Source organism: Euleptes europaea, chromosome 19 (assembly GCF_029931775.1).
Source record: "Euleptes europaea isolate rEulEur1 chromosome 19, rEulEur1.hap1, whole genome shotgun sequence".
NCBI lineage: Eukaryota > Metazoa > Chordata > Lepidosauria > Squamata > Sphaerodactylidae > Euleptes > Euleptes europaea.
The window spans coordinates 21,456,018-21,483,447 of NC_079330.1; the positions used below are offsets into that span (position 1 = coordinate 21,456,018).

Here is a 27,430-nt window from a genome sequence, read left to right on the forward strand (position 1 = left end):
TTATCTGGATCAACAGAGATATCTTAAAAGGCCAGATTCTATAAACAAGTAGTCACCAATTTTAAAACATGCAAAATCTCACTTCTTGATTCTGACATATTTACAAGGAAACAGTTTAACTGCTTTCAATTCAGCTTCTAGTTGTGCTCATGCATAGTAAAATGATCTATGTAACCCGGGGAAGAAAACTGTGATAATTAAGATCCTAAACTTTCAACAAAAATGAACATTACATACAAGATATCTGCTCTCCCCTGCGCCCACTCCCTGGTACAAATAATCCATAGGATACAAGGGAACACAATGTCAGGAATGAAAGTCCACTTATTATCAATGTAAACTACACATTTGTCAAGACCAGACTGTCATGCTCAGCTAAGTCTGCAATCCTAAATACACTTGCTAGGGCATAAATCTACTCAAAGCAAATGGGACTAACTTTTGCATAGACATGAAAAGCATTGTGCAGCTTGTAATTTACATTACCAGATTTTAACTCTTCCAAAAGTCTCAAAGAGCACGTAAAGATAAAATTACAGTGTAATGTTCCTCTGAAATGTATTGGATCACCCTCACAAGCTTCATAGAATAAAACCTACAAGAACATGCCCATTCCAGTTTCAGAGACATATTTAGGTTACTACCCACTTAGCAGCCAGTCCAAATTCATTTGCAACAGGAACAGCTGATTGTTTCCCCACAAATAAAAGTTTACAAGTATGTTGCGTGGGAAGCCTGAGTCAAGATTTTGCGGGGAGAATTTGACAGTTGTGTGAAAAGGACAAAAGTAAAATAAGGCATTGGCCCAATTGGATGCCACAGCTATGTTCTAGGCTTGCAAAATTTAGCCGATATGTAACTGATGCCCATGGACATGGTCCAAGACACGAGAGGCGCTTACTGCCTTTCCACTGAGGTAAAAAAGATTGCATATTTTAGTCTACATAACGCATTCTGCCACTTACATTCCTTTTTATTTTTCAGCTGATGTTTGTACCATGTAGCAGAGAACAGATTCAGCAGCACTCTTATCTTTAGACATTTCTCAGTTCCCTCCTTTGGGTTTCCTTACATCAAAGCCCAGGGATTTCGCAGGTTCAGAACTATTTGATATTGCCCATTTTAATGTTGACTCTGCCCTCACTCTAGGATGAGCCAAAGTTTGGACTAATTAGGCTTCCTATTACAGTTAGCAGTGAAGAGTGAAAGGAAAACATGGTTCAAGACCTTGCTTCTGCATTACCCTCTTGTAAGAAGGTTACAGTCTGAAATGGAAAAGTGACTCATTCTACTCTAATAGCATTTCCATTTGCTATACCATGATGGCACTGCCAAGAATTAAAAACCAAGTAAAGAGCAATGGCTGTGTGCATAGACAGATCTTACTCCCAGTTTATGGGATAGGTTATCAGTGTACATAGTCCCTACCACTGCACTAGTGCCCAAAATATATGCTTTAGAGAATGGTGCATTGCCTATGACTCTAGTTAAAAAGATATACTTGGTAAAAGCGTGGATTTGATTTAAATTAAATCAATTTAAATCAAGATTTAAATCACTAGTCAGTAAGACTTGATTTAAATCATAGTTTTCTACACAAAGACTCATTCTGGCTGGTATAATCTTAATATTTATAACCAGATTAAGGTTTTATTTTTAGAATAATAGCTTTTCAGATTCGTTTTACAGTTACATCAAAAATTTACTGATTTGGTTATACTATTAAAAATACAGTACATAGATAATTTATGATATTTATGTCTTATCTGGCCCTCGTAACCAATGAGTTCAACTCCTCTGAGGTAAGGGGTTGATTCTGTGTACACAGATTTGCAAAGGAAATTAAGGTAAAGTAAGGGGTTGATTCTGTGAAGTAAGGGGTTGATTTTGTGTCCATAGATTTCCAAAGGGATTAAGGTCTTTTAACTGTATGTTTATTGTATAACATTTTTACTGTGAAGAGGTATGTTATCGCTGCAGACACAAATTCAGTTCTGAGAACTGCAAAACCAAGCATCTATGATAATATCTGCTAGAGATGGAAAAACTGCCCAAAATAATCTAACAGAAACCTCTGGAAGAGGTTGTGAATGGTTTAATGGAATTCATTTGCCAAAAAAATTAAACATTGCATGAATATACAGTCTCATGCTACATAATTAAAAACCAATCCTTATTTCATGATGAATAACCTTTGGACTATAATGCATCTTAACAGAAAACTATTTAAACTATCTTTAGAGTTTTCCTCAAAAAGCATTTTATTTTTAAAAATCTGACATACAAAAAAAACCTGATTTTAATTTTAAAAATTGATTAAAATTTTAAAGAATAATTTTTAATGTAAAAAAGCATTGATTTTTATCCACCCTGCTGAGTAACAGTGCTTTATTAGGAAACAGTCCTCTACAAATTCAAGTCAAAGCAGCACCATTTACAAAAATGACTAAGCAGGAAGAGCCCTATGACTGAAGCACCAGCTATACTTGGAATCTCAACTTTTCAGCTTGCTTTGGCAGTTGCAGCCAACTATTTCATTGGAACACTTCTGCCAAAGCACTCTGAATAACAGAAAGACAACAGTTTTGCCTGGCTTTGCTGTGTAGCCTCTGTAACCACTGGATAATGCATTTTTCCAGCAGATACAACTTTTGAATAATTTCTTTCTAGTGCTCTTGGTTTTGTTTCTACTACTTTACAGTTTAAATTAGACTGCAAGCAAACGGGGCAGAGCCAGGTATTTTGGACAATGCTTACGTTATCTACCACCTTTTTATAATCTAAAAGAACCCAATCAGACTATTTTCTTAAGACTGCTGGAATCAAATGCCTGGTTCCCCTTAAACAAATGTATGGTTGGGGGGGGGGGAGAGTTGAGGGACCTAATTCTCATCCACCCATACACAGATCCACACCTGGAATAAAATGAAGGTCTGGACAGAAAAGAAATCTAGAAGGTGTGGCTGTTCTTGTATTTTTAGCATAACTGCTCTTGTTCTGAAACAGATTTATATGAACTGCTATAAGCATTACTAGCAGAAATCCTCTGACAATAACATAATTAAAAGCAGCCTTGCTTTCAAGGCATTGAATCTCAACACTGAAGCTTGAATATGGTATTAAATTTATTGTTATACAAAATGCTACAAGATTGCCTCCTACCAGAATCCAAAAGAGAGCGATGTTCTTTCCACGTTCTTATCATCAATTATATTTTGAGACTACAATCCAAGGGAGAAATTGTTTTGTTAGACAACACCTTAAAAAGGTGAACTTCCAAGCAGTCAGAAATTAGAAACAGCCCCATCCATTTCTCCAAGGGCCAACTCTTACATCTAGCAGCACTATTGAACTTCCACCATACAATTGTGTCAGGCTTACACACACCCATCCCTCAGGCTTGCACATGCTTGCAACTGCAGAGAGGAAGAACTGTATGACTCAGAAGCCTGTGTATACCACAGGATTGCACCAGCCTTTTTTGGACCCTTACAATAATAAGAATTCCCATGTAGTTTAGGAGGTGCTCTATATACTAGCAAGCATCATGAGAAGGAAGCTCAGCCGTGCTTCTTAATGTATGAATCAGTCCTCATTTTATAGAAGACATTGGCCAATTATGCATGGGAGGTTTTGCCTTGAATTTGCTGCTCTGTGTGTGTGTGTGTGTAAAGTGCCTTCAAGTCGCAGCAGACTTATGGCGACCCCTTTTGGGGTTTTCATGGCAAGAGAGACTAACAGAGGTGGTTTGCCAGTGCCTTCCTCTGCACAGCAACCCTGGACTTCCTTGGTGGTCTCCCATCCAAGTACTAACCAGGGTTGACCCTGCTTAGCTTCTGAGATCTGATGAGATCAGGCTCTTTCCCCATCCAAATTCTCCAAACTCAACAATAAGCCCCCATGCAGAGTTCTGAGAATTCGGTTGGGGAAAATGTGCATCTAGAGAGAAGCAAATCCAAGGCAAAACCTCCCACGCATAAATGGCCATTGGCTCTGGAATTATGTTGGAGCAGAGCCAAAAGAGGAGAAACTGGAGTGTAGAGGTACATGTCTGCATGAGCATTGCTATTAACCATATCAAAAGCTTCTTCAATAACTTGTCTGATGCAGCCTGGCAGCTGATTTGCTTCCATGTTCAACTCAAGGAGCTAATTTATTTATAGCACTTTTAACCTGCCTTTCTCCAAAAAGGACTCAAGGCAAGTTACAGTAAACCACACAAAACAGATTAAGATTAATATAAATCACCTAATCTACAGAAAAATGCGTGGGAGATCTCACAAAACATCTTTCTAAATTCCGCTTTGCAAAGCCTCCAGAAAACCAACAGTGTGGGTGCCTTCCTGGGTTCCTCCATTATGTAGGGACCATCACTGTAAAAGTTCTAGAGTAAGCTGAGACTATTCGAACCCATCTGCAAAAGGGAGCAGTCTGTAGGCCTTGATTGGCCAAGAAAAAGTGCTACAATCACACATGGGGTAGAGAGGATAAAGCAGGTATGCTTTTGAAAGTCCCTGCCTGTTGACATAAGCTAATAGAAGGAGTGCTTACTGAATGTATTGTTTTAAAATTGTGATTTCTGATTTTATTCTGTAAGATGTTTTGAGTCCTGCAGTGTGGGGGGAAACGAAGGTAAACAGCTAAATAAATGTAGGAGCAACTACAGTTTTTAAGAGAAACTACAGCTTTTAAAGAGATTAGACAGTTATATACATGTTCCTAATGAACATTTGTCTTTTCTGAAGTGTCCATATAAGGTATTTTTATCTATGTAACATGTAGATATAGTGGAAAGTTACAGAATCAGTGTTGTGTATTTTAACAGAACCGAAATGTGGAAAAAGCAGAGTTTTCTTGATTCTATCGCTTTTTCTGCTAGCTGTAACAGCATATATTGTTTATTGCTTACATAGAATGCGAGAAAGAATGGTTTCTATATTTATTTTATGCTTTAACCAAAGTCCTCCAAGCATGCAGCATAATTACAATTTAAAAAGTTGTATAAAACAAAGGACAGCAACAATTAACACAGCAGTTCCCAATCTAGATTCAGAGAACCAGTTGCTCCTTCTCAGGGCTACTGAGCTCCACACAGCAAATGCTTGAGGACAGTTCAACTCACATGGCCAGCCACCACCACTAGGGAACTACTGTGGTCTGCGCAAACAGAAGTGCCCCCCCACAGTTTCCATGAGCTCAATTATGCCATCATTCTCCAGACATGGTGGCTACTTCTGCAGAGGTATGCCCTTCAGTAACACTGAAGGTATGCTAGAGGCAATTTTGCAAGGTTTTAGCCCTGTGTGTAAGCTATTCAGTAGCAGTATAACAGAAGACCCCTCTAAATCATTGCTGTGGGTTGACACCTTAAAAGTAGTTTTCAACAGCAATCCTTTCAGCACTGGGCAACAGCTTGTATATTTTGCACACGCACACATAATACTGTAACTAGCGTATGAAATGTAATCATTCATGTGTTCTCTTGCTCAACTCTCAGGGGAGAAGCAAGAAGTTGTCAGGAATCCAAACATGATCATACTTCAAGCACACAAAGTCATTAAACTAGGTAGAAGGCAGGAAACGTATTACATATTAAAGCAGTTCTGTTGGGCACATGACAATCAATCCTAAGTAACAAACAGACTTAAGTCTGACCTCTTAGTATCCTCATCCCAGTACAACAGAAATGAATATTAACCAATATATTTCCATGACAAATGGGATTTGCTAGACAGGAAAAACCACTTGAGTAAACAAGACCATCCACTTGTTAAACTTAGCTTCTCTTTCCTGTTTTGTTACTAAAGACTAACCACCAATGATAGCAGTGGTAGAACAGTCTCAATGCCTGAGCTCAGGCTGGCCACATCTCTACTCATTCTGACACACATTGGCTGTTACCGAACTAGGTATTCCCACCGATGTATTAAGAGTTTGAAACTGTTATAAAAAATACTGTTCACACTTTGTTTGGCCCCTTTAGCTGTGAAGACACCTTCCAACCATTTTTTAGCGGTAGTATCCAAAAACCCTTTTAAAGCGATGTTTTTTATAACATTTCCAAACTCTTGATACATCGCTGGGAATACCTAGTGTGGTAACAGCCATAGTTGGAGTTGTTTTATTTTAACTTGGCTCAACATAGGCCTACTTGCTTATCTTTTCCACAGTTTATACACCATTGCACATGTTTCTGCTGTTTTGGTACTCATGTTTTTAAAATCTATGTCCCCTACAAAATGTGTGAGAAGTAATCAAGTTGGGCCATATTTTCAAACTACAAGAGTATCTAAGTGGATATTGACAGTCACTAACAGAACTGGCACAAGCTAGTCACTGAATCCTGCTAATCCAGTTATGTCCAGACTGAATCAGGAGCTACAATTATTAGCCTGCAGCATTTCAGTCAGTAAATTCAAATGAAGAAAACACACAAAAGCAAAGAGTTCCATGTCAAGGGCTACTAAGGTAGCCTGGTAGAGCAGCCCTTTATAAATTTGTGGGCTTTCTGTCTTTAGTCAACGGCTGTAGTCAAGTTTGTCCAGTGCCTTTGTGATTTTTTTGAGGCTCTTGATTTGTATTTGTGCCCTGACCTGCATTGCAGAGGCTAGCCCAATCTCATCAGATCTCAGAAGCTAAGCAGTGTCAGCCCTGGTCAGTATTTGGATGGAAGGCCACCAAGGAATATCAGGGTTGCTACGCAGAGGCAGGCAATGGCAAACCACCTCTGAACGTCCCTTGCCTTGGAAACCTTACGAGCTTGCCATAAGTCAGCTGTGACTTGACAGCAAAAAAGTGGTTTACCCAATCTTTGTACTGGAAAGGACTAGCAAGCTGTTGTGTTTTATGGACTATTTTAATAAGAAACCAAATCAGTTTGTCCAGTGATCAAAACATATAATTTTTAGCTGACAGAAACCTGTACTGGTCCTTCACATTCAAGTTTGAAGAAGTGCAGCGTAAAGCCAACTTCAGAAGAAACCAACCATCTTTTCAGCCAGGCTAATATTACACCATCCTGGATTAAGGCCCTGTCCTTAATGCCCTTTCTTTTTCTTACTTTCAACTGTACAATAAAGTAAACAAGTGCAGTGCCAGTACTCTCAGCCTGGTGCTGTGAGAAAAGGTTATACAGAACGACTGTCACTGCCTCTCACATACCACTGGCAGAGATGCCATCAAACGGTAGTCCCTATTAACCAGACTGCCTGCTCTTCTTCTTTATAAACAGCATTTGGAAGTATAAGGGCACCTGTGCCTCAACCCCACTCCAAAATACATTCTAAGATTGAGCAACCCAAGCAAGCAATACTTTGAATTTTAATAAAACTCCTCATAAGTTTAGCTTGTTCAATACTCTTAACTAGCTTTATTATACATACTTCATTTATAGGTCATTTATGCATGGTCGCTTTAACCTCCTTTATTCCCTGTTTCACCCAGGATCAAAGTAACCCGGGTTGGGGAAAACTGTATGCATTGGTTGGAATGATCAGGGACGAAATTGTGTGCTAATGGAGGCATGAATACAGAAAAGCAGTCTCCCAAGTTCAAATCTAGTCCCACCCCTTTAAATGCTGCTCCGTAATTGGCTGACTTTGCAGTACTCACCCTGAGAGAAGATTTCCTTCCTCCCAGACCCAACTGCAGCATAAAAAAGCATTTTAAGAACAAAAAACAAAAAAACGGAGAAATCTTAAAGGGGGGGGAGAGAAATCCAAGCCTCGTTTTTAAAAAGCCTTTCTTTTGCTCAGAAAGAGCTCAGAGGTAGCAGGAAGCACTTGAATTCCTGCCTCTTTACACACTGCTTCGTGATTGGTTGTCAGAGAATCCAATCTTCTGTGCTTCCCCTGTTTGGCTATCTACATGCTGCCTTGAAGAAGGGTTTGGAAAAGGGTGGGGCGAAGCTCAACCAGAGAACAGAGTATGCATGCTCTGTGACTCTGAAATGAGCCAGGATGAACGGTTTAATTCGGGCCAGAAGAGGAATGGGAAAAGCTGGGTTCGTTGTGTGTTGAAAGAGTGTTGAGCTTCCAAGGAATGAGGTAACATGCATACTGAAATATCTGATCCTGGCTGAAACAGGGAATAAAGGAGGGTAAAGCGACCATGCATAAATGACCATAGTTCTCCGCCCTCACCAAGACTCAACAGCATACAATTAGATCAGGATCGATCAGGCAAGCACCACAGTTTTGAGCATATGCATACTGTGAAGCAGTATGCAAGTTTTCACATGGAGAGTTTTGTTTGGGATGGAAGTTGGTAAAGGCACTCCCTGCTCTCTATAGTCTCTAAGTATTGATCCCCAAAGCCAATATTTAAACAGTGTGCAGAAGAAGAGGCTGGAATAGAAGAGCTAGTCAAATTCAATTTTGTCATACAAGTAGAAGGATTTTACTCATATTTGTCTCTCCTCTATTTCTTGTGTCCCTTATACAATTACAGTTCCTGAATATTCAAACATATTACATTAAATTTATTGTTACAGCCATTGGCGAGCACAGTATTCAAGACATATGTCTCAGGAACACTGCTCTTCATAAACCCTACAAACTAAACCCACTCCTACTCTAATGTAAATCTGGAAAAATTTAAAACATTCAAACACAGGTTTGGAATTTCAATTTGCCCCAACATTGTAAAGATTTACACCAACATTGTAAGGATTACAGCAGTCTTCTGATTCCTTTGTAATGCTCAAATAGGTATGAGTTTCCATTTAAAGTTGACAATATTAAATTAGCAGATAACTGGAAGTGTGCATAACATCCCCATAGGGCACGTGAAAGTAACAAACCATCCTTCAACAGAGCTGTAATATTTTTGATATCTAATGCTTGATTTCCCAGTTGCTTCTCTACAAAAATGAATTTTACACATACCCTTCAGTATGTTTTCAAGATTCCTTGAAGTATGACTGCATGGCAATTCACATTCTACGCTCAAATTCTGGACATCAAGCTACACAGTTAATAGAAGGTTTAATATTTGGGAGTTTTCAGAATGAGAGCTCTAAGTCAAGAGGAGAGGTATGGATAAGAGACAGCAAGGGGTCACAAATGACAGTCGTGCGTTTGCAATCTGAAGCATACATATATATCATTAAACACACCAGTTCTTTGAAAAGTAACTGTCAAAAGTCTCATGAAATTAAGTTTGATATCAGAGGCACGATCCCATACAGAGTTACGTACATGCAGATTTGCAAAAGCCAAACAGTTTCAACAGTAAGCTGCTCTCATCACTGAAGTGATTTACTGTGCTTTAAAATCTTAAAGCATCTGTTCACAGATTTAGCTTTTAGGGAGGTCTGAGGCACCTAGAGAAATGTTGACCAGTTATGATAATTTCTGAAAATTCTTCTGCTGGGTGTCCTAACATCAACTGGGATTAACACTTTATAGTGCTACCTAAGAGTTTTACTTCCCCTTGTATAAAGTACACAGGATTTTCATGCCTGACTCCACTATAAAGATGAAGAATCACTTGGCTTGGCAAACTGCGCGCCCTTGATCCAGTAGCAAAGTTAGTTACCAATGCTTTAACTGTTGTCTCGGAGGAAAGATTAGTTTATAATTTAGACTACTGTAACTTGAACATTTAGGGAAACATTTTTCTTTGGTTACGTTCACTAGATTGTCAAATCAGGTCCAAGGACACAAATATTAATAATTCCAAAATAAGCCAGTCACCTTATGGAAGGTCAAGAAATTAATTAAGACAATGGAACAAATCTATGCCCTATCTGCAAAGAATTAGGTGGATCCCCACCTCCAAAATCAGGTAAGTCTCAGAATAATTAAAACAGGAGGAGCCATGGAGGAGTTAAAGGGTCTTCAAACGATTGCCCATGCCTTTAGAAAGCTGACCTTACATAGTGGCAAGATAGTTTTTAAAGTAACTCTAAATGGGATGGATGAGATAGCTACCATGAATGGATGTACAAAGCCAGGCCTCTATAAAGGTAAAGGTAACTCACCAGGGCTGGGGTGGCAATAAACGATCAAATATTTCAGGAAGCCAAGAATGCCCTTGTCACTGCTTTTGACAGCAGAAGTCAGAGCTCTTTGTTCCTCAGCTAGAGTCAGGATCCATCTTTCTTCTCTCCATAGTGCTTACCAAGAGCCACCTACCATATAAATACATTTTAAGCTCATCTTGTATGATTTCTAAAGAATGCTACTCAATACTTTTTAAAAAAATATTTAACTGTTAATTTCTGGGATTCCAGGATAAAAACAGAAATATCATGCATGTATATTTATATTTTGGATTGTACTATTATAATTGCTTATATTTTCACTGCTTCATAACCATTAACTAGCTTGGTTTTGTGTTACCATTGAACAATTTGATACCTTAAATATATACTTGATAGGTGAAATGGCCAGCTCTAGCTTTCAATCAAGATTGCGGCTAGGTACCATGCACAGATAAGACATCCTACCAAAACTTTCCTTTAGCATTATTTGAGAACTTCTAGAGTTAATCTCAGGTTTTAGGGTACATCCTTATAAGCGGTATTCTGTTCTCCAGACAGAAAGTACATCCACTCATTACTTTTCTGGGATTGGTCTCATTAATGGATTCAAAAAGGTCAGCCAGGCTATGACATCAATTGCCATTAATATGTTCATAGGACCCATGATGCTCAAGGTCAAGCTTTTTCAGAATTCTACCTGTCTTGCTAAGCTTGTTTTAAAACTACACAAAAGGTTATTTAAACCCAGGATCAAGCGTGTCCCCCTGCACTAGTGTATAAAACAGTGCCTCAGACAACCATATGACTCAGCTTTCTAGCTGTCATAAAAAGTCCATTACACTGAGCATCTACTCTTCACATCAAAAATTTGTTTAGGCTTTGTGCTGAAAAGTTACCCTTCTTCCCAGGGCTGCACCAAATGTATGAGTGCTTCAATCCCCAATCCTGGTCAACATTAGTTTGGAAGCAGGATTCCTAGCAACAGTTCCTTTTCCAGTACTTTCTCAGCTGTATAGATGCCCATTTGTTTATCCCCAACTTTAAAAGTGCTCTAAAGAGGGAGGCATTTGGGCATCCTTGCTATACATCAGCTAAATACAAGTCGAGCACTACCCATCAACCTTTGCATTCCACTTGCTTCCAGATGCAGATCTAAACACAAGTCTGCTTCACCCACACAATCCTAAAGTCACATTCAACAGTAACTTCTCCTAGCTTCTCTTATCTCCATTAACATATGTGCACTGCTAGCCCCAAATTGACAAGCAAGCTCGAAAAATTTAACTTCATTTCAGAGCCTACTGAAAAAGGACATTGGCAACAGGAGGCAACCAAGTTTCATGAAAACTCAGTAGTGTCAAGACATGACACCGTCAGAAGTACCAAGGTATTGTATGATATCCTTTGCCAGAAAAAGGTATTGTTCCGGTTGTCTAAGTAGCACAGGAAGCAGCTTAGAACATGAGAAATTCCAGAAAGGACACCAAGATTTTTCATGAATGCTGTTACATTAATTCTTCACATATCTTCCCAAATTTGATGTTCAATTTAGCAGCATCTGCAAGTTGTCTTTTCCAATTTACCACAGCCGCCAAGCAGTTTGGAGAGGGGGTTGGGAGAGAGGAGAGGAAAAAACATACACCAAATACATACAAATGGGCCTGCCTTTAAAAAAAAATTTTTTTTTACATAAATTCTTTGTGAGAGAGCTCTCTACTGGGAGCTCTACAACTAGCTCCAGGCATATTCATGGAAGCCCTTGCATGCCTACACAAGGGAAAAGTTACAACAGCCAATTTTTTTTAATCCAAGAGACTTCTCATAATTGTTTACTTAGAAGTTACTAAAGTCTTCCCACTGAGAGAGTAAAGGTCTTGTTCTTGCCAAGCCCAACAGCTCTAAAACTTTCACACCAAAAAGCACTCAAAACAGACCTCAACTGCTCATTTTATGCAGCGGTCTTAGAGTACAGCACAACCAGATCTTCCAAGAGACAGTTCTCCCTCAAAAACACTCCCAACAAGCACAACAATCCAGAAGCTTCCCCTCTGAAACACTACTCATTTCCCACTGATGAACAGGGCATAAACTGGTTGTTCCCAGTTTGTGAAACTACCACTCACCTAGCTAATGCTATTACTGAGCTAGAATAAGGAGTTGTTTCTAACACCACACAGTCATCTCAAGAAGCAGCCACAAGCTCACTAGCCACAAAAGATATAACCAACCTATGGAGAGGCCAAGGCTCAGGGTGCGGTTGGAAGGCACATGGAAACCTCGCTGAAGTTAAGCAGGTCTGGTCAGTACCTGCGTACCCTGTTTTTACTGCCTGGAGTTCCATGATAGAAAAGCAGGATATAAATGTACTGAATAGTTTGATGCCAGGCTTCCTATCTCTCACAGCAGGTGCTGCACACCAGGAGGTTGCAGTTAAGTCGCCTGTGCTCAAGCAATGTTTAAGTATTGCTAACCGACAGATTGTAGTGATAAATACCTTCAGATGCCTATTTGAGTCTACCTCCATTTTTGACACCCACCTCATAAGGCATTTGAAGTGCGAGAGTGCACCAAGTGCACCATGTGTCACAAGCCATATCTCATAAAAGAGAGAGGGGTTTATTGTGTTATTAGCCACTGCAATAAATAACGTAACCAAAGTCCCGCAAAACACTGATGTTTTTGCTGCAACAGACTAACACGGCTGCTACCGTGGCAGTAGGTGCCTAAAAAAACAGCTATGCAAGTGTGACAGAAGTAGATAGTAATATAACTTGCTAACATACTGACTGTTTAAAGATTAGAACAGCTGAAACTTGGACACCAGTGCCAATTCACAGGAGGGGGTTGGGAACATCAGCTGCGCAAGGGAGTTCCCTCTTGGAGCAGACAGCCATAGGAAACAGAGCTTGGGAAGTCTGGATTTCCTGAGCAGTCTCTTTTTTAAGGGGGGTGGTGGAATTCTCTTATCAAGAGGAAGTCCTCGTTTGCCAAGATGTCTGCAGAGAACACAACTTTAACATAACCCCTGCTTCAAGAAGATACAAACAAACCCTTACCTCTCACCTGGTCCGCAACTACTAAAATGCTACCTGCATCCACAGTGACACCACAGACAGATGAAAAAGTGTCACCACACACGTGACTCTCAAGGGACCTCTGACCCGCATACTATTACCAACATACAAATTTCAGCATTTGTAGTATTTGTGTTAAGCTTAGCCTTATTAATAGTTGAGAGAACAGGAAGCTGGCACACAGAAGCAGGCTTCCATATGCATGTTACTTGCTGGATCAAGACATACAGGCACAAATTGGATGTCCAACCAAATACAAATACTGTCACCCCACCCCATTATTATTTGCAATGAGGGCTACATTCCTATCTACATTCTGACACAATAAGCCATACATAAATGCCCATTTTTACACAAGACCAGAGCTGCATCATGGTTTAGACGTTTACGATTTTTATAGCATGCAAACAACCATTAAGATTTTAGACACTGAACACCTGAAATGAAAATGTCACAAGGTGGTGTACTGGGAGGCGGGAGCTTTACAGACCTGCATTCATACCAATTGCTAATTTTCATTTGCCTGAGACTTGAAGGCTTGCAGACCATTTGCCTGAGACTTGCAAACCTTGACTGATTTCTCTGTATTTTTCACCCAAATAAGCAAAGAATCTTGTGTTTCTTCCTCCTTCAGGGGTACTAGAGACTGCTAAACTTGGGGAACACTGGACGATTGCAACTCAACACTTGTATTAGGAGGACTTCTCACTAATGTCTTGTTCTCACTTTACCGCATGGGGTCTGGTACTCTGACGACATGTGCAATAACAAGGTATCTCATACAGCACGCCATGAAACAAGCACTAACTTTCACAGTACTACACAAATGCACTGTACATTTTATGGAAAATGAAGCTGCATTTAGTTACTTGGTGTCATTGACACCAAGGTACATGTACAGCTAAAGAAAAAGAAGAGTTAGTTTTTATATGCCCACTTTCTCTACCACTTAAGGGAGACTCAAACTGGCTTACAATCACCTTCCCTTCCCCACAACAGACACCCTGTGAGGTGGGTGAGGCTGAGAGAGCTCTAAGAGAGCTGTGACTAGCCCAAGGTCACCCAGCTGGCTTCACGTGTAGGAGTTGGGAAACAAATCCAGTTCACCAGATTAGCCTCTGCCACTCATGTGGAGGAGTAGGGAATCAAACCCAGTTCTTCAGATCAGAATCCAAATCACTGGTAATACACCTTCCTCACCATTCATTCAAACCTAAAAGCAGCTACAGAAGATGCCCTACGCTAGTGTTAATACTTTAGTATTTATACTTGGATCTCTAGTTCTTCCAATATATTTTGTAATATTGCAGCAGTCTGTTCTTTCCCACTCTGCTTCATGCACTATTTTTAACACTCGTCTGCTAGAGCATTGCAGCCTAAAGCCACACTATACCCAGCCCCATATGTTTGTTTATGGTAATGTGAAGCAATCATTTTATGCAAGGTAAGTCAAATGGCTGGTATGCGGTTTTTACCCAGTGTCACAGTTGGCTCATTCCTCTTTAAATATGACCCTTCAGGAATTCTCTACATGTGCCTGTCGCTATGGCTGGGACAGGCCAAGCTCAGCTCTGTCCCCCTGAATCAACAGCTAAAGAGTATTAGCCAAGCAATACTGGCCAGACTACAGACAAAGGAAGGGGGAGGGGAGAAGGTGGGGAACCAAGTAAGGAAAATAAAGGAAGCAGCTAGACTTCCCAACAGTATCCTAGGCCAGGTTGTGATCCTCTATCAATGCAATCTCCAGTCTTCAGTTCTAATTGGCTTCTTCAGAGAGAACCCTCGTTACTTATGTCCCTATTACCTTGAAAAAAAACAAATTTAAGAACAGATGCTCTGAGAAAATATCACCTACCCTCAAACAGTGCAGGGGTTTAGAAAGGAACAGCCCTGGCAGACGTCCTAGTAGGATAAAAATTGGAAAAAAAACTACCCTGTGACAGTTCCGTTATGGATTTGAAACAATACTAATTAATCCCCCTGCATCCCCACCCCAATATACTAATCCACAGATGTCAACTGTGCTTTGAACAAAGCAGCCAATGTACACGCTCATTCTATAGATTGGGTAAAAGGGGTGGGGGAGAACATCAGGATGGCAGCTCAAAGCCTTCCCTAAACACAGATGGTTAAAAAGCACAACCAGCCCCCTTCTCTCTATGCAAGGTTCCTGCTAGCTTAGGAAATGCCAGCTTCATAGCACTGAAGGCACTATCAGTTCATCTTTCTGTTTTTCAGATATGACCCCAATTCACTTCTTAACCCCATCAAATCCAGTTAACCCCCCATCATACACTCACCTATCCTTGACCTCTACAACTAGTGCATAGTTCCCCTATGAGACTAACCAGGGCCTGCTTCTCTCTCCAATCATGACTGCTTATCTTCCTGCTCCTTCTTAAACTTGTTAACTTCCCCCTTTACCCTATGTAGCTTTTTTTTTACTGTATATGCTGTCCTCAGGTTTATCACCCCCTTGCCCACTCCTCATTTTGCACCCCAACTACCAAAACAATCACTTCTTCCGGATTCCTGGTGTTCAGTAACTACTTTAGCACTTGCACAAGAGACCTAAACTAGCCTCAATTTCATTTGCAACCTCTCCCTCCAGCACATTCAAGCCTTAATTGGTTCAAACCAGCTCAAGTCTTCCCTTATTCCCAAGTCTCACTCAAACCATTCTGGGCATTCCTACCAGCTACTGCTTTCTCAGACTTCTTTTACTTCTCTTCAACTACCACTCCCCAATCAGTCAACAACCTCTGTCTCACAGGTTCCTTGGTTTTCCTCCCACAACACCAAGAGCCTTCACAAATTCCCCACCTTGCTCAGCTTTTGACACCAAATCAAGTCACTTCTATATTCATTTGATACCTTGAACTTCCTCCTCATGTTCAAGCACTCCTTGTTTCAGTTGCCCTACAAAGCTTGCTTACTGTCTCCCATTTACTGCTTGACACCTTGATCAACCCTCCTATGCATATTCAGTGAGCCTATCCCTTCGGACTGTCCTCTTTGCACTCCCTCCCAGGTATGAGCAGGAATGATTTCTCATCCAGTAGGGGTGGTGCTTATGTTCCAACCCTCCCCCTTGGTGCACCAGTGACAGTCTTCCCCAGGCACCTTATTTTTTATTCCTGCTCACTTGCTGCACTATGAATTTGTTTACCCCCAAATTCCATGCCAGGCTATATATCCTGCCTATACTCACCAACCCCTCCACCATTCCAGCTACCTTCTTCTTCCCCCGCCCACTTATTGATCCTCCAGCTAGCTCATTCCTCAGAAAGCCTCTGCCAAGCTTGACACCCTACAACAAGCTCAGACCCAGTGCCTCACCTCCCAATACAGCAGTTTGCGGGCTCTCTGGATCAGCACCTTCCACAGCCTGTGCCTTCTGCCTCATACACACCAAGCGATACTCAGGCCTGTGTTTAGCGACCCCTTTCCCTTCAGCTATGTCACTTCTTCCCCTGCTCTTGACTCTGTGCATTCACACAGCTCTCCTTTGACTCACTTCCTCCCCTCATGCCATTTCTCCCAGCTCTTACTTTTCTCAAATAGGCCAGCTCGATCGTTTCCCTTCTACCTACCCATACTTCATTATTCCCTCCTGTTATCCAGAACCCCATACAAAGACACCCCCCACCCTGCTCTAGGTCCAACCCTCAGCTACACACATTTCACACCCTTCCCCACTACAAGCCTTTCAGCCCCTCAGGGAACTCCCACTTACCACTACACATATTCATCCAGCATTGCTCCAGCTGAGAAAAAGTTCTCTTCCCACCCACCCCAAATTCTCTCCGTGGGGTACTGGAGCGCAGGTAATCTTCCTTAACCCCACCATACACCTCCTGGCAGTAGTATTCCCCCCCTACAGCACCCCTTTGCAGAAGAGGGAGATCCCCCGAGGGCATGTAATCTTCCTTAACCCCACCATACACCTCCTGGCAGTAGTATTCCCCCTACAGCACCCCTTTGCAGAAGAGGGGGATCCCCCGAGGGCATGTAATCTTCCTTAACCCCACCATACACCTCCTGGCAGTAGTATTCCCCCTACAGCACCCCTTTGCAGAAGAGGGAGATCCCCCGAGGGCATGTAATCTTCCTTAACCCCACCATACACCTCCTGGCAGTAGTATTCCCCTCCTACACCACCCCTTTGCAGAAGAGGGGGATCCCCCGAGGGCATGTAACGTGCCACCTCGAGCCTTCCCTCCTCCCCCCCCAGAACCCCACCACACTTCCAACTGCCTCCCTCCACTGCAACCACCACCACTAAATCTTCCTTTCTCCACCTTCCCAACAGGCCATAACCGAGGGGGGGGGGACCTTTCCACCACCACCACCCCCCCACACACACTACCCCCCCCAACATTTCCTTCCTGCTCCCCGCCCCCTAACCTTTCACGAGCCCCCTCCTCGGCCTCTCTTTCTTCTCGTCTCCTTTTGGGGCCCCCCCACACACACCAAGTCCCTTCCTGCTCGTCGCAAGGAGACCCCTTTCGTGCCCTTCCCCCCCCACACACACACGCACGCTTCCTTCCACTCACCCCTCCCCCACGCTGACCCCCTCCCCCACCGCGCGAGGCACCCCCGGAGCGGCGGCCTGGGTCACTACCTGCCAGCTGTCTCCGCAGTAGCAGCGCGGACTGGAGCTCCGTCATTCTCCCCGCCGGGGCCCGGGGAGGGAGTCTGGGGCGGCGGCGGCGGCGCTCCTCCTCCTCCTCCTGCTACCACCACCGGGCTGGAGGGCAGGCAGCCTGCCGGCGAATCGTCGTCCGCCTCACCTCACCTCACGCCCGCCGGGGGGCCGGCCGGCCTGCTCGCCCTCTCAGCGCCGCCGCCGCCACAGCGCCTCGGAGTCCCTCTGCGGGGGGGGGGCGAGGGGGAAGGGAAGGGGGGAGGGGGGTTTCTGAGGGGGGAGTTTATTTTTAATTTATTTTCTTTTATTTTTTTTAAAGCGGCTGCTCCTCACGAGGCGGGGGGGGGAGGAGGCCGCGCGCCCCCCGCTCGCTCTTTCTCTCGTCAAACCTCCCTCCGCTTTTTCTCTCTCTCTCGCTTCTCCTCCCCCCCTCACGGAATTTCACTGCACTCAGGCGCCGCGGAGCGCAGGCGCACTAGGCGCGCACGCACGCGTCGTCGCCGTCTCCTTCCCCCTCCCCCCCCCCATCATATCCTTTCTCGTCTTCCCGGCCTATCGGCGTCGCGTCGGGCGCCATGTTGGGAAGGTCGGATCGATGCTGGAGGGAGGGAGGGAGGGAAGCGCCCAGCGAAGCGCGGAGGCCCTTGGGAAATAAATAAATAAAGCCCGCCGCCATGTTGGGAAGGGCAAGGGCGAGTTCGGGCTGACTTTTTTTAACGCTAGAAGTTCGGGCAGGACGGTGGAGGAAAGGGGTCGGGGAGGAGGTTGTGGCCCCTTCGCAGCTGCAAAAATCGTATTTGTGTAACACATTTTAACAAGATAAGTATATCTTAATTAAATAATATGGGGATTAATTTTATTAGCAAAAGTATATACAATTTATTTTGAGATGGAAGAGAGTGAGAGGGAAGTCGTTTTAAGTTAAAATTACTATTATTGTTTGTTTTTTACTACTTTTATTAACTTTTAGTAATAGATGTTGATTTATTTGTTGTTATATTAAATGAAGAAAATAATTAAAAAAATTTAAAAAATCGTATTTGTTTTTCTTCCAACCTCCCTTTTTTAAATAGTTGTGTTTGTATGTTTGTTTTATTCGTTTACTTCATTTATAGTCTTGCCTTTCTCTCGTTGAGGCTCGAGGCGATTACTGAAAACATGTCTTTTTATTTTTTATTTTAAAAAAATCTTCTGGCTTTGCCTAGAAAACCACACCTGCTGAATTTCTACCCAACACATATCTCATCTTTATGGGCGCAGGAGTCCAGATGGAAAATAAGGTGGCAACACAGTAAACATTTAGCTGATTAGACAAATAGGTTAACCAGTTCAACTGATAAAAGATAGATTGACCTGGATAGCCCCAAGTTAGCCTAATCTGGTGAGATCTCAAAATAGGGTTGCCAGGTCCCTCTTCGTCACTGGTGGGAGGTTTTTGGGGCAGAGCCTGAGGAGGGCGGGGTTTGGGGAGGGGAGGGACATCAATGCCATAGAGTCCAATTGCCAAAGCGGCCATTTTCTCCAGGTGAACTGATCTCTATCGGCTGGAGATCAGTTGTATTAGCAGGAGATCTCCAGCTAGTAGCTGGAGGTTGGCAATCCTATCTCAGAAGCTAAGTAGGGTCAGCCCTGGCTGGTATTTGGATGGGAGACTTCCAAGGAATACCAGGGTCATGACGCAGAGGCAGGCAATGGCAAACCACCTCTGACCATCTCTTGCCTTGAAAACCCTACGGGGTCACCATAAGTCAGCTGTGACTTGATGGCAAAAAAAAGAAGATTGATTTCTACTATCTTTAACTCGAGAACTTTAACCACAGTGCCAGCTAGAAGAGGCATTCCTCCTCCTCTCCCACATAGGAGAGAATGCCTCTGTTAATAATGTGTTCTGTGAAATGTGTATACCTTCAAAATACCAAAAAATAAAAAGCTACTTTCCTCCCCTTCAGAGTTATGGTTCTAGCTGTACATACAGTTAAACAAATATACTCATTAGAAAAGTAATTGCTTTTTTGTCTCCTCTTAGCAACTCTTGGTCCTCTGAGGTTGCTTGGGGTTGGGGTGTCCTCTTCACTGAGAACTTGGACTGGCAACAGACTGGAAGGAAAGCAGCTTGGTTTGCTTCTGTGCCTTTAGCAGCAGGAGGGCCAACTTCAGCAGATTGGTTTTTTTGGGGGGGGGGAGGGAGAATGGTTGGCAAGATAAAGTTGCCATCTCCAGGTTGGGAAATTCCTGGAGATTTGGGGGTGGAGCCCGGGGAGGACAGGGTTTGGGGAGGGCATGGACCTAAGTGGGATATAATGCCATAGAGTCCACTCTCAAAGCAGCCATTTTCTCCAGGGAACATATCTCTGTAGTCTGGAGATCAGTTGTCATTCCAGGAGATTGCCAGATCCTACATGGAGGCTGGCAACACTACCAGTAGCCCTCTCTCCCAGGCCTCGTAGCCAATAGGAAAAGAGTAAGCAGCATGTGTACTGTTCAGCCAGTGCCAAGGAGGGACATCTGCCACCTGCCACCATGTTTCACCATTTTTCTCCTACCCTCTCCAGGTGGATCAGTATAGGGTTGCCAACCTCCAGGTGGGACAAAGTGATCTCCCAGAATTACAACTGATCTCCAGATGACAGATCAGTTTCTCTAAAGAAGATGGCTGCTTTGGTGAGTGGGCTCTGTGGCGTTATACCCCACCGAGGTCCCTCCACTTCCCCAACCCTTCTATCCCCAAACTCCACAATCAAATCTCCAGGAATTTCCCAACCCAGAGTTGGCAACCCTAGTAAGTCAAAGCACAGAGGAACAACCATTAGATGGTGGTGGTCCCAGTCCCCCAGAAAGAGAAATTATGTGTTGGCTTCTTCAGAAGCAGGTGTTGGCAGCAGATCCTCCTGGTGCTCCGGGGGGGGTGGGTGGAGTCTTGGCAGTTGCCCGAAGATGCCAACCCTGGACATCCGCTTAATGCCCAGAAATCGGTTGGCAAAGTTTTTTGCAGCCATCGGGGGTTACCGCACTTTGTATTCCCAGCAATGTATTAAGAGTTTTAAAATGTTATAAAAAACATCGCTTTAAAAGGGGTTTTGGATACTACGGCTTATAAATGGTTGGAAAACGTCTTCACAGCTAAAGGGGCCAAACAAAGTGCGAACAGTATTTTTTATAATGTTTCCAAACTCTTAATACATCGCTGGGAATACATAGAAAGTACGAACAGTATTTTTAAAAACATTTTCAAACTCTTAATACATCGCTGGGAATACAAGTGCAGTAACCCCCATTGTCAAAGCATGCACTCTCACCGCCTGTAAAGTCGAGCCCGAGAGAAGTCCCAGAAGTTCTGCTGCTTGCATACATGCTAACAGGCTTGTGAGCATGCTTTACACTCCCTGCCCCCCCTACTCTGAGCTAAACAATGGCAGAGAGCAGATGAAGTGGAGGCAGAGGAGAGGAGGTTGGCCGCAAGATGTAACTGGAGTGTTCAATAAAAGAGGGGGTGAGGGGGGCAAGTGAGTAACACAATATGGAACATCCATCAACTTGGGGTTTGGATGAAAGCCAAATCTGGCTAACTCAGCTAGAAGTTGCAAATAATAATCATGGCCACCAGCCAGCCAAAGATAGACCCTTCGCAGGCCAATCCTGCCCACGTTAGCTCTGACAAAGGAAGTTCCGATGAGCTCATAGCAATCCCAACTGTGGATAGTTTGAAAAAGTTCTTCTGTTGCCCCGACTTGATAGTTTGAAAAAGTTCTTCTGTTGCCCAGACTTGAACACATGAAGCTACCTTAGACTGAATCGGACCCTTGGTCCCTCGAAGTCAGTATTGTCTTCTCAGACTGACAGCAGCTCTCCAGGGTCTCGGGCAGGGGTCTTTCACATCACCTACTTGCCTAGTTCCTTTAACTGGAGATATCGGAGATTGAACCTGGGACCTTCTGCATGCCAAGCAGATGCTCTACCAACTTTGCTATGGCTCTTCCCTGTAGCGATGCCTGTTCCAACTTGGGAAATTCCTGGAGATTTGAGGACAGAGCCTGGAGAGAATGGAGATTGTCAGGGATGTGATTCCACAGAGTTTGCCCATTTACTCCAGGGCAACTGATCTCTGTGGCCTGGAGGATGGCAACTCCACTGGACTGCCATTTTGTACTTTTCCCTTGCCTGTCCATTCCCCTCTCTCCCTTTCCTTTTACAAAGAGGGCGTTGTTGCCATGTTGTTTACTGGGGGGGAATGTAAAGTTGATAAACTACTAGCTTCATTAAAACCTGTCATTGATCAATCAAAATACAAGCACAACATTTAATGCCCAGGACAAAATCAAAATGTACTTGAGATCTCATTTTTTGGGTTTCCCTTAAATTACAGCATTGATCCTTAGCCTGAGTGACTTTGTTGTTTATATTATGTTAGTTAAACCCAAGGTAATTCTGAATGCAAAATTTGTAATAATGTTTTGTGTTTTGATAAGATCCTGTGGGTTAGAGAAACACGCCCCTAGAGTTTTAATTTACTACTAAAATGTAAATTTTATTAACAATTGCTATGTGGATTTACGTTTTTTGTTTATTTGTTTATTTTGTAACGGCCTTTGGCCATATGCAATAAAATTGAACCAAGAACAAACCACAAGCACAACAAAAACAGCACACCGTAAGAGAAGCGAATGGTTGCTAAGGTAAGGCGAATCGCAATCCAGACAGAGAGGGTGCTCACCAAATGTGCTGGGATTGTCTCACCTTCCACCTCAACAATACAAGAAATCCATCTTTGGGAAGGATATTTCATAGATGGGGCCCAACCACAGAAAAAAACATATCCCAATGGAGTCACCTGTCTAACCTCAGAAGGGAGGGACACTTGGAGCAGAGCCCCTATGGCTGAGCTCATTATATGGACTGGGGTACACACAAGTAAGCTGTCTTTCAGCTACTTGGTTAATTATTTTCGAGGTCAAAACAGCCACTTTGAATTGCATCCAGATGCCTGCTGGAAACCAGTGCAAATCTTTAAGCACCAGCATTATATGCTCAAAGTGATGGAATAGCTGCTGTTATTCTGAACCAGCTGATGTTTCCAAAGGCTTTTGCTTAAATGTATAACACAGGCCTATGTATAACACATGACAGTAATCCAGCCTGGACATTACCCAGGCAAGGCAAGGAGCTTAGGGCCACATATACGGTTCTCCCTTCCTCACCATAACCACGATGAAGTGAGCTGTGACTCACAAAAGCTCATACCCTGCCAGAAATTTAAGGTGCTACGGGACTCTTGCTCTTTTCTATGGCTACAGACAGACTAACACGTCTACCCATTGCAGGTTACGCTCACAGTGACTGAACCAAGGTCATCCACCAAGTTTCGTGGCCGAGTAAGGATTTGAACCCAGGTCTCCCAGACCCTAGACCTACATTCAACGAGTTTGTTACAGCCAAGGTCCCACCAAGGCATGCTATTGTGGTTTTAATTGTACCCAGTGGACTCAGGGCTTTCAGTAGCATAGTCATTGCATACACCTCCTTCAGTATCCACGCAGATGCAGCAGGGTGATGCGAGTTTTTGAGACACAAAGCATTAATACAGAGGGAGTTGTTCAAAACCACCTTGTGGGCCTAAGACATGACCTTGGATTTGAGCTCACTTCTGCAGATTGGGTGTTTTATTCCCTAGGATGCCGTGCACTACTTTTTTGCTGTTGTTGTTGGCACTGAAAAAAGCAAGAAGCATTTGTAAAATGATGACATGTGCATGCAGGGAAGCCTTAACTCTTCAGGCAGTCTAGGGCCAGCACTTAAATCCCTTAAAGCACTCACACGCACACACACACACACTTTATGAACTATCAGTCCAACTGTGAACACACACTTCTAACTAATCTATTAATAGAAGGCCTGAGTACAGCTCGGAGTGCTGACGGTTACATGCAGTACTCCAGTATCCAACACATACTGCACAGTATCATTAGGTCATCATCCTTATCTGACCTGGAGAATATCCAAGGGTAATGTCAGGTACTGTCAGATGAGAATCGGAACCTTCAACCCTTCAGCTACCATGGAAGGCCTGGGCGGAAAACCGGACCTCTTTTCCCTTTGCCGAATTGCAGGTTCCTAGAGGACCTCCTTGGCTGTCTGCCTGGCCTCCTGATAGATATGTAACCCTCAAATTCAGGTCTGCTCCAGCCCTGTACATCTGTTGATCAGCTGTGGCTAGCAAGCCACTAATACCCTGCTTCCATGTGCTCATAAGCCTTCCACATCCCTCTGCTTCTTTCCCCTCACAGAACTGCCTCTCCAGATACCAAGCTGTGTATAAGGAAGCTGTGAACTTAAGAACATAAGAAAAGCCATGCTGGATCAGACCAAGGCCCATCAAGTCCAGCAGTCTGTTCACACAGTGGCCAACCAGGTGCCTCTAGGAAGCCCACAAACAAGACAACTTCACAGCGAACACACAGTTTCTGAGGCCAAGGATCATCCACGTGAACCAAACCTTAGCTCTCCTCACCTTTCTGCCATCCAAATAGGTTTGCAGCTGTGCAGTAGCTGAGATGGTGGCATTTCATTTTCTTTTGCCTAGTATCCAACACAGTGTTTTTACAGTGTATAAAGTGCCATCAAGTCATAGGCGACTTATGGCAACTCAGTTGGGTTCTCAAAGCAAGAGACTAACAGAGGTGGTTTGCCATTGCCTTCCTCTGCATAATGACCCTAGTATTCCTTGGTGATCTCATCCAAATACTAAGCAGGGCCGACCCTGCTTAGCTTCTGAGATCTGACGAGATTGGGCTACCATGGGTCTAGCTAGCACTATAAATATATGGAGGCAGGCAATGGCAAACCACCTCCGAATGTCTCTTGCCTTGAAAACCCTACGGGGTCGCCATAAGTCATCTGTGACTTGATGGCACTTTCCATCATCTGGGCAGTACGTGAAATCAATTGCCCTCCACACTCCTGGATGGTTGGGTCAGGTGATTAAATGACATGGGTAGGGGAAATGGTGATACGTGTAATAATATTGATAATATAAACTTAGATGAACTCCAAATGGTAAGACTTTTCAGCCATACAGTCTCCATAGAGGCAAACTGTGAGTCCAATGGGACTTGCCCTAATTAGTGTGTTCAGGATTGCAGCATTAGAAAGGTAAGCTATTTTTAAAAAAATATTTTTATTAAAATACATAGAAAGAAATTATATGAACAGAAAATACAAAAAATTCCACCCAGGTAGGGTTGCCAGGTCCCTCTTTGCAACCAGTGGGAGGTTTTTGGGGCGGAGCCTGTGGAGGGTGGGTTTGGGGAGGGGAGGGACTTTAGTGCCATAGAGTCCAATTGCCAAAGTGGCCATTTTCTCCAGGGGAACTGATCAGTTGTAATAGCAGGAGATCAACTGGAGATCAGTTGTAATAGCAGGAGACCTCCAGCTAGTCCCTGGAGGTTGGCAACCTCCCAGGCCACATGACCAGTCGCCATGAGAATCAAAATGGACAGCAAAAAAAACCCCAAATTAATATCTACCATTAAGGGCTGCAAAAACCATCATAAAACATTTTAAAGTAATTATATGTTTTGAACACAAAATAAAAAATGTAATACACGAAAGCCAAGGCAATTCTAAGGTGGAAATCACCCCCACCTCCCAAACATTCTGTAACTCCCATCTGTGTGTGTGTAAAGTGCCGTCAAGTCACAGCCGACTTATGGGTTTGCCAGTGCCTTCCTCTGCACAACAACCCTGGACTTCCTTGGTGGTCTCCCATCCAAATACTAACCAGGGCCGACCCTGCTTAGCATCTGAGATCTGACGAGATCAGGCTCACCGGGGCCATCCAGGCCAGGGTGTAACTCCCATAGCCCAGAACTAAAATGAGGTTCCCCAGTTCTGAGTGTAGCTAAGCATCTTCATAAGCAGCCATTAAAAATTGAAAATCCAGGGCACCAGATTGGATCCCGCTCAGAGTCACATCAAAGGTGTCACACACAAAGGTAAGCTATTGATACCCAAAGGCATAGTTCTCCTCCATAACATCTCTGTGAACTTTTCAAGAGAACGAAACTTTTAAGACAAACAATTAACTTTACAGGAAGCATTTAGATTATCCCAAAGATAGACTTGGCTTCTTGAAGAATTTATGCCACTGCCTTTTCAAAAACACGTTATGTCATTCTCTTAGAAATGTTAATATACCTCATTCAAAGGTGTTTCTCTAGCAGACTGTCTAGCATTTAAAGACTGTCTCATTTAAATGAGTCGCTGTCTTCATTTAAGAATTCGGAGACAGAGGGAAATGCCTACAGGGCAAGCCAGGCCCTGATCAGAAGAGCGCAGGCAGGGACAGCATGAAAGGTTGAGGTCAGGAGGAATGTAGCCAGACATCCTGGAGACAGACGCCCCAGAGCGCTGCCAAAGACACAATCCTTTATTTATTCCTTTCAAAATTCATAAGCATCCTTTCAAAATGGCATTAACAACAGGTGGACTCTGATCTGGAGAACCGGGTTTGATTCCCCACTCCTCCACATGAGCGGCGCACGCTAATCTGGTGAACTGGGTTCGATTCCCCGCTCCTCCACATGAAGCCTGCTGGGCAGCCTTGGGTAGTCACAGCTCTCAGAACTCTTTCCGCACCACCTACCTCACAGGGTGTCTGTGGGAAGGGGAAGGGAAGGTGATCGTAAGGTGGTTTGATTCTTCCTTAAGTGGTAGAGAAAGTCGGCAAATAAAAACCAACTCCTCCTTCTTCTAAAAGAGCCAATGTGGTGTCAGAACTGAACTGCACGGTTGCCAACTCCAGGTTGGAAAATTCCTGGAGATTTGGAGGTGGAGCCTAGGGAGGGTGCGGTTTGGGAAGGGGAGGGACCTCAATGCCATACAGTCCACCCTCCATAGTAGCCATTTTCTCCAGGGGAACTGATCCCTGTTGGCTGGAGATCAGCTGTAGTTCTGGGAATAGAGGGGATGCTTATTAAATTTGCAGATGATACTAAATTGGGAGGGGTAGCAAATACGGTAGAAGACAGAGCCAAGATGCAGGATGATCTTGACAGGCTGGAGAAATGGGCTAGAACTAATAAAATGCACTTCAACAAAGACAAATGTAAAGTTCTGCATTTAGGTAGGAAAAATCAAATGCATAATTATAGGATGGGGGAGACTTGTTTGAGCAGTAGTGTGTGTGAAAAGGATCTTGGGGTCTTAGTAGACCAAACACTGAACATGAGTCAGCAGTGTGATGCGGTAACTAAAAAGGCAAATGCAGTCTTGGGCTGCATCAACAGAAGTATAGTGATGGTATCAACAGAAGTAAAATGATGGTATCGCTTTACTCTGCTCTGGTTAGACCTCAACTAGAGTACTGTGTTCAGTTTTGGGCACCACAATTTAAGAAAGATGTAGACAAGCTGGAACATGTCCAGAGAAGAGCAACAAAGATGGTGAGGGGTCTGGAGACCAAGTCCTATGAGGAAAGGTTGAAGGAGCTGGGTATGTTTAGCCTGAAGAGGAGAAGACTGAGAGGGGATATGATAACCATCTTCAAGTACTTGAAGGGCTGTCATATAGAGGAGGGTGCTGAGTTGTTTTCTGTTGCTCAAGAAGGTTGGACCAGAACCAACGGGTTGAAATTAAATCAAAAGAGTTTCCGTCTAGACATTAGGAAAATTTTTCTAACAGAGAGGTTCCTCAGTGGAACAGGCTTCCTCGGGAGGTGGTAAGCTCTCC

At 43.4% G+C, this 27,430-nt stretch overlaps 1 protein-coding gene across 1 annotated transcript in view; it reads right to left on the minus strand.

The window, feature by feature from the left end:
* Positions 1 to 17,785, minus strand: part of UBE2G1 (ubiquitin conjugating enzyme E2 G1) — a 30,551-nt gene extending 12,766 nt beyond the window's left edge. Inside the window, exon 1 of the mRNA XM_056864947.1 lies at positions 17,684 to 17,785. Coding sequence (XP_056720925.1) covers positions 17,684 to 17,729 — 46 coding nt within the window. The 5' untranslated portion in view covers positions 17,730 to 17,785. The remainder of the gene's footprint in view (positions 1 to 17,683) is intronic.
* Between the last annotated feature and the right edge of the window lie 9,645 nt (positions 17,786 to 27,430).